At 36.9% G+C, this 12,065-nt stretch overlaps 1 protein-coding gene across 3 annotated transcripts in view; it reads left to right on the plus strand.

Annotated features, from left to right (window-relative positions):
• The window catches only part of Npl4 (nuclear protein localization 4), a 54,198-nt gene that overhangs the window by 4,911 nt on the left and 37,222 nt on the right, over nucleotides 1–12,065 (plus strand). The window contains exons 1-4 of one of the 3 annotated variants that reach the window (XM_073979370.1): nucleotides 1,796–2,189; nucleotides 8,852–8,995; nucleotides 9,676–9,765; nucleotides 9,832–10,001. In XM_073979370.1, the coding sequence (XP_073835471.1) occupies nucleotides 2,094–2,189; nucleotides 8,852–8,995; nucleotides 9,676–9,765; nucleotides 9,832–10,001 (500 nt within the window). In that variant the 5' untranslated portion in view covers nucleotides 1,796–2,093. Of the gene's footprint in view, nucleotides 1–1,795; nucleotides 2,190–8,851; nucleotides 8,996–9,675; nucleotides 9,766–9,831; nucleotides 10,002–12,065 lie in introns of those variants that run through there. The other 2 variants (XM_073979383.1, XM_073979375.1) reach the window with 2 other exon arrangements.

The raw sequence follows: 12,065 nt of genomic DNA on the forward strand, positions 1-12,065 counted from the left end.
CCTCTCGGAGGGTCTTCTATCAACAGAAGACCTCTTGAAGAGGTTTTCATTCTATAGAAGACCTCATGTAGTGGGTCTTTTTTCTATAGAAGGCCTCTTGGGAGGTTTTTCTATATATAGAAAATCTTTTGGAAGCGTCTTCTACCTAGAAGACCTCTTGGAGAAGCCTTTTATCTATAGAAGACCCCATGGAGTGGTCTTTTATCTATAGAAGGTCTCTTGGATGGGGTTTATATTTATAGATAACCTCTTGAAAGCGTCTTCTGTTTATAGCATACCTCTTCGGCCTTCAATCAACAGAAGATCTTTTGGAGAGGTCTTCAATGTATAGATGACCCCATGGTGTGGTCTTCAACTCTTGGTGAGATCTTCTATCTATAGAAGAACCCATGGAGTGGTATATTTTATCTATAGAAGGAAGGATCTTGGAAGGATCTTCTATCTTCAGAAGACCCCTTGGAATGGTCTTCAATCTTAAGAAGACCTCTTGGAAGGGTTTTCTATTTGTAGAGAACATCTTGAAAAGGTCTTCTATCAACCGAATATCTCTTCAAAGAGGTTTATATCTATAAAAGACCTTTTGGATGTGACTTCTCTACATAAAATATATCCTGGAAGGGACCTCTTGGATGGGTATTATATCTGCAGAATACCTCTTGGAGAAGTATTCTTTCTTCCGAAGATCTCTTATTTATCTATGCGAGACTTCTTGGATGGTTTTTTATAGAAGACCTCTTGGAGGGGTCTTCCATCTATAAAATATCTCTTGGAGGAATATGCTATCTGCAGAAGAACTCTTGGAGAAGTCTTCTATATACCACAGACCAAACAATATTTCGTAACGTAAAAATTTCTCTCGAACTTAAATTATGTTCGAAGAAGTTGTAAATTCGACAACACCTTTGGTTACTTCCCTCAAAAAGTTCAAAATTTTGACTTAGGTGCAAGGTTTAAGAGCCTTTCGAGAATGAAATTTTCATTGAAAGTAGTCATTGTGAATCTGTTTACAACGAAATAATTTTCTTCGTGGGCAGCCTCATGCTTCCTGTCATAATGTCCCAAAAGCCATAAAAATGTCATACGGTGAACAACTATAATGGCTGGTTGCACGGTAACCATCGCAAGGAATGTCTCACAAAATTATACCAAGTTCCTTGATATGGGCTATGTCGGTTCATTACTTAAGTTTAAGACCACTTTCCGTGTTGAAATTTTAACAGCAGTTAGTCTTTGCTATCACGTCTACAACATTATATTTTTTGTGCTATACCTCCTGAGATATGGGCTCTGAAATGTCCCAATATTTAGAACCACTCCTTCCCCTCGCTCTAAAGTTTTTTGTGTGTTTTTTTGTTTGTTTTCAAAACGCTATAGTTTCATTCTCCATACTGTTCCCAATAATGGTCCGAATGTGTCAAAAACCCTGTCCGCCTAAGTAGTGTTCTTGCATAGATTTAGGTCCACTACTCTCGTTATCGGTTTTTTAGTCATATGCTGAGAGCTGGGGGTTCCATTGGATTTTCAATTTCAATCGCAAAGATTTCTAATACTGTTACGTTTCCCAAAATTACCTAGACAAAATCAAAGCCCTTGAAATATGTCGTAGACCCGCTAAACTTATTGCATAGTTAAAAACAAAAAAATGTGCAACTCATTGATGCCGTGTCACTTTTTTAAGACAATTAAAAAAGCACAAGATATTTTCCTTATTTCTTCTATTCTTCTTACATAGCTGCCTACATCTTTGTCTTTCATTTATTTTTATCTAATACCCCCTATACTATATATCGTGCTTATTCTTCAAATTGTTACTCGCAGAGCAAAAAAATCGTAGGAAAATGCGCATTTTTTTTTGTATTCAATTCAGTTCGTTACGAAAATTAATGGTGAACGGAACGATTTTAAACATCATCAGATAAGGCCTTCAGGCCTTATTAGCAGCCTTTAATAGCTGCATATTACTTAACGAACAACCATAAAGTTTAAAAAAAGATAACGTAGTCGCGTAGACGAGAAAGAGCGCAACAAACATCCAGCATATCACATAGTAAATATATTGAAAACCCCTCGCAAAAGACAAAATAAAGTCCACCATGGCTGCAATGGAATTGGAAGCATTATTCTATAGAAAACGTAATATCGTTTATACTTTTGTACGTCATCGTTTCTTTTTGATGTGCAAACAATCGGTAAGCAGTGCGAGAGCAACAGAACAGCATCAGTTATTTCCTTGTGGGTGTTTGTTTGGGTGTATGTTTGTGTGTTTGTGTTAAAACAAAAGGAAATTCAAATTTCCTTCTAATACATCTTATCAATCAGCTGCAGCAGACACTACTGAGGTGCATGCACAAAGATCATTGGCTAATTAATAGCATTTTCTGCATTGTTTTGGAATTTTCTTTTTTATGTCTCTTATTTATTTGTTTATTTTTGTGGTACAGTGTTTTACTTTTGTCTAAAATGTTACACTGAGCAACAAATTTCTACACGGTGCGCTTTAACTAAATTTAAATAAAAGGTGCTTACACCTGGGAAGTTTTTGCGGATTCTGAAACTACAATGTTCATAGATGAGAAAAATCAAAACAAAAAAATCGCCGGAGGAATTTTCAATAAATCGCCGTGAAAGTTCACATTTTTAGGGTTTTTTTAGCAGTGAAAATTCTCTACAAGATTGATCTTTATGACTTTTTCCTAGGATTTGCCATTTTTGAGATATTGATGTTCAAATTGGGACAATGGACTGACTGTATCGCCTCCTTTTATTTCTTACGCCAATTCTTTATTCAGGCTGATGCACTGTATACAACTGTTTGGGATGATTGACAACATATCACAATTTATAATAATGAAGTGATTCCCTCCAAATTTCAAGTTTATAGTGCTTGTTTATTACAAAAAATGTGAAAAATACTAAAGTTCATTGCTTTCAATAAATGTTAACTCGATAATATTCGTTACGACGTAAAATATAACATGATTTACTTCAATCAAACCCAAAGATGATGTCAAAAAAGAAAATGAACTTATCTCAAATGCAACAAACAACGCCAAACCAAGAACAGTAACAAAATATATCATACGCAAAGTGTTCCAATTGGATAGCGTCCGATAAAACGGACGGTCTGTAAAACCCAAGACAATTTATAAATGGCAAAAGTTGTTCTTAAAATGTTTTATTTAACTTACTATTACTCTGAAACAAACAAAAAGTATGAATAAAAGTCGCCAGGGAACTTCATGCATTAATGGGTTAACTAACTTTCAGTGAAAACAGCTTACATCTGGGATGTTTTTGCGGATTCTGAAACAGCAATGTTGTTGGATGAGAAAAATCCAAAAACAAGAAAAAATCGATGTAGGGATTTTTAAATAATTCACGGTCAAAGTTCACATTTTTAGGTTTACTTTAGGTTTTCGCGATTTTGCTTGGAAACCGCAAGTCCTACCGAAATGGAGCTAAAGAAAATCTTATAGCTGTTAAAATTCTCTACAAGATTGATTGTGTGATTTTTTCTTAGGCTGTACCATTTTCAGATATATAAGTTTATGTTGGGAAATTGCAGTCATGGCATTGTTTTATAAGGAGACGATACAGTCAGTCCATTGTCCCAATTTGAACTTCAATATCTTAAAAATGGTAAATCCTAGGAAAAGTAGTCCCACTACGATACGACTCGCAGGTTCCAAGCAAAATCGTGAAAACCTAAAAAAGACCTAAAAATGTGAACTTTGACCGCGATTGATTTGAAAATCCCTCCGGCGATTTTTTTTTTGTTTTTGAGTTTTCTCTTCTATGAACAATGTAGTTTCAGAATCCGCAAAAACTTACCAGGTGTAGACACCTTTCATTTAAATCTAGTTAAAGCGCACCGTGTCAAGCAATTCATTCAAAATCACTAAAGTTGAGGTTGAAGGGCTGTTCGAGGATGGTTTTGAAATTTGTACTGAAGGTACTTCTTAAGGTCCTCTTTTCAGCGATATATTTTTTTCATGGGCATGTTAATGCATCCTGGCAAAATGGTCCAAAAGCTGTAAAGAAATCCTTCGGCGGCCAACTAAAATGACAAAATAACTACCGAAAAGAGTGACTGACATTGATCTAACCTAATTTCCCTCTATTTCTCTCAATCTTAATTCAAGTTCGAAGATGGATTATATACCCAGCAAAATTTGAAGGAATGGGTTCCATGCGATGAAGTGATTTCATGGCATCTTTTGCATTGGTTCAAACGAAGTCGTGAAAGATCCGATTTTTTCATTAGCATTTGAACCCATGCAAAGGAAGTCGTGAAAGATCCGATCTTTTCATCAGCATTTGAACCCATTCCATCGATCCAATAGAGAAGAATTTTGTGTTTTTAATTATACACATTTTTCTAAATAGATAAGATTAATTATTTACAATAGGCTTGATGTTGTCGGAGACTCGAAATCACAACCAACGTTATTAAAACTCTCGTCGTAATGATAAAGTCATTGCAAAGGGTTGGTGAAAGTGACATGTCAAAGCATTGGTGTAAATGACATGCTTTGGATCCAAAAATGAATAGCATCTTTTGGGGTCCACGCTCATATAAAATTCATCGATGAAGATGCTAAAAAGATGACATGCCAGATCACTTTCACCCATGATTGAATGACATATTTGGCATCGAACATTTTGCTGGGATCGTACAACTACTTCCGCTTACCTGTAGGTTAATAGCAGTTCGATTAGTTTTTTTTTCCTTTTTTGTCATTTTCTTTCTACGGTCACCTTTTTTTAGCAGGCTTGTTTAAATGCTATAATTATAACCTCAGCCTTTAGGCTAACACTTTGATAAGACCAAAAATGTGCCTTATCAAAATAACGGTTTTAGACCACAAGTACATATGTTTGGACGAAATTCGTTTCAGCTAATTTGGAGTCGATTTAGTCATGTCTATCTGTCTGGCTGTCTTGTGCGCACGATAACCTCGTATAGTAATATTTTTCCAAACTTAGTTTAAGTTCGAAGATGTGCCATATCGGTCGACTCCTTCGGGTACCACCCCCACAAAAGTTTAAAATTTTTCTTTAAAATGGTTTGAACGATAACTCTTTAAGGGAGCTTTGCTCATCGTATTATTCCTTCCAGATACAGATCGGGTTTGAATATGAGGAATATCGGTCCACTCCTTCGGGTACCTCCCACACAAAATTTGGATAAAGTAAAGTTTAAAAGCTCCTCTCGGATCGTTTTGAAATTTGTTTCAGTAAGTTGTCCATGCGGCTCCCTTTACTATGGTACAATTTTTTTCTTGCGCAAGTCCATACTTCCTTAGATATTGGCCTAAAAGTTCCAAGAAACCCTGACGGCACCAACCAAAATGGCAAACCTACTAGATAATTTTCGCAGGGAGTTTCTGATTGCTGCAGACTTTGCACATCATATTATTTCATCTAGTCATGTATCAGGTCAGAATTTGGACTATATTGGTCCCGTCCTTCGGGTACCTCCCACACAAAATTTGGCAAAAGTGCACTTTAACAGCTCGTCTCTAATCGTTTTGAATATTTTTGCAAAACGTTCTTAAGACGGCGCCATGTTTTTCGGAGCAAGTCCATACTTTTTTAGATAATAGCCAAAAATCTCAAAAAAAAGAAAAGCCTGCCGGCACCAACTAAACCGGTTAGTACGTAAGATAACCTCGAAGGGAGAAACCTATATAGTCCAAACGTTGCACATCGTATTATTTCCTACAGCCTCGAATTATATTGACTACATAGGATCACTCCTTCAGGTACCTCCCTTTGAAAGGATGCAGTTTAAGGACTAGTCTGGGATCGCCAAGGGGCCTTCTATAGGCAAAAAAATATATTTTATAGATAGAAGACCCTTAAAGGTCTTCCATAGATAGAAAACCCGTTCAAGTGGCCTTTTGTAGTTAGAATATTCCTTCAAGAGGTCTTCTGTAGATAGAAGAACCCTCCAAGAGGCCTTTTATAGAAAAAAATCCCCTCCAAGAGGCGGACCATACGTTAAAAAGCAATCCAAGAGACCTGTTTTTCTATAGATAGAGGAGAGAGGAGACCTCTTCAAGAATTCTTTTATAGAAGACCCCATCCAAGAGGTATTTTATTGATAGAAGACCCTTCCCAAAAGGGGTCTATATATAGAAGATCTCTCTATATATAAGACCCCTTCAAGAGCTCTTCTATAAAAAAACACTGCAAGAGGTATCCATAGATACAAAATGTGTCCAAGAGGACTTATGTAGAATGATTACTTCTCCAAGATGCCTTGTGTAGATTGAAGACCCCTCTCAGAGATCTTTTGTAGATAAAGGGTACAACCAAGAGATCATTTTTAGATAGAAGACCCATCCAAGATATATTTTATAGATAGAAGACCCCCCAAGAGGTCTGCTATAGATAAAAGGCTTTCCAAGAGGTTTACCATAGATAAAAGGCTTTCCAAGAGGTCTTCTGTGAAAAGAATCCTTTTTTAATAGATCTTCTATAGATAGAACACCCTGCCAAGAGGTCTTCCATAGATAGAAGACCTCTCCAAGATATATTTTATACCTAGAAGACCCCTCCAAGCGGTCTCCCATAGATAAAAGGCTTTCCAAGAGCTCTTCTGTAGAGAGGATACACCTCCAAGTGGTCTTTTGTATATAAAATAGCCCTCCAAGAGTTATTTTATAGATACAGGACCCATCCAAGCGGTATTTTATACATAGGAGATACTTCCAAGAGATCCTGTTTAAATAGAGAACCCTTTGAAGAGGTCTTCCATAGATTGAAGAACACTCCAAGATGTCTACTGTAATTGGAAGACCCCTCTAAAATATCTTTCATAGATATCAGACCCTTCCAAGAGGTTTTCTATAGACCTCTAAGAGGTTTCTCATAGATAAAAACATGTCCAAAATGTCTTCTGTAGAAGGACAAGGAGGGGTCTTATGTAAATAGAAGATCCCTCGATGAAGAAATCTGTAAACATAAGACCCTTTCTAGAGGTCTTCCATAGATACAAATCTTTCCAAGAGGTCTTCAGTAGGAAGAATACTTCTCCAAGAGGTCTTCTGTAGATAAAAGAGCCCTCCCAAGAGATCCTTTATAGATAGAGAAATCCTCCATAAGGATTGCTATTGATAGAAGAACCTTCCATGAGTTCCATGAAGACCCCTCCAAGCTGTATTCTATAGGTAGAAGGTCCTTCCAAGAGTTCCTCTATAAAAAGAGAATCCTTCCAATAGGTCTTCTATAGTTTGAAGACCACTCCAAGATGTCTTCTGCAGTTGGAAGAATCCTCCAAAAGATATTTTATAGACATCAGACCCTTCCAAGAGATTTTCCATAGACCTTTAAGAGGTCTCCCATAGATAAAAACATTTCCAAAAGGTCTTCTGTAGAAGGAATACCATTCAGAGGTCTTCTATAGTTTGAAGACCACTCCAAGATGTCTTCTGCAGTTGGAAGAATCCTCCAAAAGATATTTTATAGACATTAGACCCTTCCAAGAGATTTTCCATAGACCTCTAAAATATCTCCCATAGATAAAAAAATCGCCAAAAGGTCTTCTGTAGATAGAATACTCCTCCAAGATGCCTAGGCACACGACTCTACGAAGGCTTACTTTCCGTTTAAAAATATTAACATTTCAACTTTGGACATCCTTAGGAAGAGTGGCGTTCTTGATATCAGAACTTAGCAACGGATGGTCCGTCGGACCATCCACATGCAGGACATATGTTGGGTATAGCGCTATCAATTCGGGGCAAATACAGATTCAGGAAGCTGCATCGTTCGGATCTTAATTGGGTTGAAAGTACTCGTGTTTGCCTTGACTGGTGGCGTTCTTCCCCTGCAATGGCATTCACACAGCTCGTTTATTTAGATGTTCTCGCTTCTGCCTTTGGACCACTCTCTCTAGATCACGAAGATCTCTCCCGACATGCCTGGGGGGAAGCCTGTCCACATAATTAATTTGCAATTTAATTGTAATCGGCCGTAAGGCTTTAAATTGCATTCTATAAAAAAATAATAATAAATAATAAAAAAATAAATAACAATTGTAACAGGGATGGTCACGGTGATAATACCCAAGCAGGTACTGCATCGACAGCATCTTGTTGTTTTGATGCAACGGTAAATATTTCGTCTCTCCGAACACCATCGACGAATATGTTCGGAGGGAGCCCCATCATCTAGGTGGTGAACAGTGTGGCAGTGGAATTAGCGGCGGATATTTTCATATTCCTCAGATGGAAGAAATGCACTATTTCAACTACATACATATGTTGACATTTAACAAACGACTATACGACTCGACGCCAAGATCGTACAATCATCATCCGCTTACATTAAGTTATCTATAACGCCAGGAGGGTGTGGAATTTCGGAAAGGTGGATGTTAAAAACTTAAGGAGATATCGCCGCGCCTTGGGGAACTCCCTATTTCACAAAGCAGCGCCGTGCTTCAGGCTGTCACCGTGCTTTAGTTTATCGCCAATGACATCACATTTTCAACGGTAATAGAAATGTAACAGCTTAATGTAAGCGACTTTTCCTGAGTAACCGTGGGGGTGCATTGCTTGATATGAGAGAAGTCTCCCTTGCTCGCAAACAATCAACCAATAATTAATTATTGTAGCCTAGTGTAATCATGAACTTGAAACAGAAGGCAAACTAATAACACGTTTCAGATTTTGGCAACGTTTAAGATTTTTTTCTGTTAGCAGCAATAGAAATAAATTCTTCCCACGCTTTTAAACAGTTTTTCTTTTGTTTGTAAACAAATAAATGTCTAGAAATAAAAGTCATTATTAATCTCGTGTTTTTTTCTATTTTTTTCTTCTCTTTCCATGTTTTCACAATGCAGCTAATACGTGTGCAATCTGCGGAAGGCATTAAACGCATTGAAATATCACCCAAGGCAAATCTAAAGGATTTATTTGAGTCGGTGCAGAAAATTCTAAAAGTTGATGGATTTGGTCTGTTTAAGGAAAGGAATCTAACCAAGGAGGTGAATATGATTTAAATAAATTAATCTTCCTTAGTAGAAACAGTTTTTCTTCAAATTTTATAAATTAAAAAAAAAAAAAACTTTTAAAGAATATAGGTAATTTTTAGATTCACTTTGGCAGTTTGGTTGAGATATGTATTACTTTATTATTCTAAAATAATGCAGCTTAATCTCAATTCTGCTGTTCATACATTTTTAAAAACAACAATTTTTTTATTTAAATGGGATGCACTTAACATTGATTTAATTGGAAAGGCAGAGAAGACTCCAACAGTGGGAAGTAGTTATTGGGTTTACCTATGCGGCTACGAGACTTTTTAATTGTTTCTGTTGAATTCGCATTTAAAAGAATTCATCGGTCTCGTTAATTCTTGAGCTCTAGTCGAGATAAATTTGGGGAAGAGTTCTTTGTTTCAATACAAAGAACTAAGATAACTGATGAGTCCCAGTGACGTTTGATGAAACTAGTCTTCTCTGCCTTTCCCGAAATTAAATCAATATTAACTGCATTCCACTTAAAATAAAAAACTTGTTGTTTTTAGAAATGTAAAAAAACACTGCAGAAACAAGAAAATTGTGATTAATCTATATTATTTCAGAATAATAAACGAATATCAGTAATTATTAACAAATAATTCTTCCTAACCCTGTTTCATTTATTTTGTTCTTATCTTTCCTAGATCTATTCACATACATCACAGGAGGTGGGAAGTGTACTGAAACATGGTGATATGATATATCTGAAACAAATGGCTGGTACCTCTTCCAGGGTAGGATTTTCGAAATCGTTAACGTTTTCCACAAATATTAACAAATTAATTTATTTCTCTTTTTAGCGTACCAGTACCACGGCAATTGATAACTTTTCCACTGTAAAAGCCATTGCCAACTCTGCTGCTTCAAATAGTAATGCTTTTAAACCATCAGCTGCTGTTCAAGAAGATGAAGTTGATATTTTGCTGGCCAAGGAGGATGGTTTAATAAAACGTGAAAGAGATAGCAAATTGTAAGTAGATGAGAGTGATTTTCTCATGCAATTTTGTTGGCTTTTGTCTGTAACTGCCTGGTGGTGCTATGGGACTGACTTCAATGGTCATCATGACCAGAGCGGTACAGCTTTGGCTTAGCAAATTGACAGGCTCACATTTTGCACGGTGAACGAAGACGCCGCTATGAGGATAAGAGGTGCTTGCCACAGCTCACCAGACTTCACCATTGTATCACCCGGTCTAATAAATAACGTGTCGTGGTAACCTGTTATTTCCCTTGGATCAGACCATCTTTCGATCATCGTCTTCGTTAATAGGCCACCCGACTTCAAAACCTCTCTGAAGCATGAAAAAACTGACCTTAAAAGGTCTTCTGTCTACAAGAGAATATACCAAAAAGTGTTCTGTCCACTAGAGACGACCTTAAAAGGTCTTCTGTCGACTATAAAAGACCTTAAAAGGACTTATGTCTAATATAGAAGACCTTAAAAGGTCTTCTGTGTACTAGAGAAGTCCTTAGAAGGCCTTCTGTCTACTGTATAAAACCTTAAGAGGTCTAACCTAAACCTAACCTAATGGTCTTCTGTCTGCTAAAGAAAACCTTAGAAGGTCTTCTCTCTACTATAGAAGGCCTTAAAAAGTATTCTACTACAGAAGACCTTAGAAGGTCTTTGCCTACAATAGACGACCTTACAAAGTTTTCTGTCTACAACAGAAGATACTAAAAGGTCTTCTGTCTACAATAAAAGACCTTGGACGGTCTTCTGTCTGCAATAGAATACCTTATAAGGTCTTCCGTCTACTAGAGAATACCTTAAAAGGTATTCTGTCTACTAGAGGAGATCTTTAAATGACATATAGAGGAGACCTTAAAAAGGTCTTCGGTCCACTAGTGAAGGCCTTACAAGTTCTTCTATCTATTAGAGGGGATGTTACAAGGTCTTCTGTCCACTAATGAAGACCTTTAACGGACTTCCGTCTAATATAGAAGATATCAAAAGGTCTTCTGTCTACTATAGAAGACCGTGAAATAGAGCTGGCAAACCATCGATATTCCCAACATTAGATATTTTCGATATAATGTTTTAAAATATCGATTGCTATCGATATTATTAAAGATAAAACTGGCAAAGAATTATGGACGGTGTTAAATGAATATGGCTTAGGCAAGAGTAAGACCGTGGTTGATGCGGATGTTAATGAGTTAAATAATATGTTTTCGTCGTTTCAAGCCCCAGCTTCTGATACTTCATCTAGGATGGATTATGGCAGTTTCAGTTTTCGATCCGTCACGCTGAGTGAAATGTTTGATGCATTTTCTGCAATAAAATCTAAGGCTGTGGGATCTGATGGTTTATCTTTGCGATTTCTTCATCTTGTCTTTCCCTTTGTTGGCGTGCATATTTTGCGTCTTGTTAATACAATAATTATGACCTCAGCCTTCCCGGCCCTGTGGAAAATTGGGAAAATTATACCCATACAAAAAAATGACGCTACAGGTAGTTATAGGCCAATTTCCATAATGCCTATTTTGTCAAAAATGGTGGAACGACTCCTAAAGGTTCAGATGATGGAACACATTACTGCTTCTAATTTACTTCATGACTGCCAAACAGGTTTTCGACGAAATCGCAGTGCTACATCTTTGTTGACAGGACTAACAGACTCTATAAGAACTGCAGTTAGTAATGGTGATTTATGTGTGCTTCTATCCCTAGATGTTGAGAAAGCTTTTGACCGGCTAAATCACTCGCTGCTGGTAAGAAAGCTCAATTCCTTCTATGGTTTCTCCAGTTCTGCCTGTGGTCTTGTCGCATCCTATTTGCATTCTAGGTTTCAATATGTGTCTTCAAATGGCGTTACTTCTAGTATGTTGTCTGTCACAAGTGGTGTTCCTCAAGGTTCCGTCTTGGGTCCGTTATTGTTTATACTTTTTACAAATGACCTTTTTGAAGACATTTCCTCGTCTAATTGTAAACCATATGCGTTTGCAGACGATATACAACTATTGTTCAAATGTAGTTCGATTTTTCCTGATGTTCTCCAATCGGTTATTACTCATTCAACTTCAGTTTTACATG

The sequence above is a fragment of the Musca autumnalis genome, unplaced genomic scaffold (assembly GCF_047663935.1).
Source record: "Musca autumnalis isolate F117 unplaced genomic scaffold, ASM4766393v1 scaffold_1, whole genome shotgun sequence".
In the NCBI taxonomy this organism is placed as follows: domain Eukaryota; kingdom Metazoa; phylum Arthropoda; class Insecta; order Diptera; family Muscidae; genus Musca; species Musca autumnalis.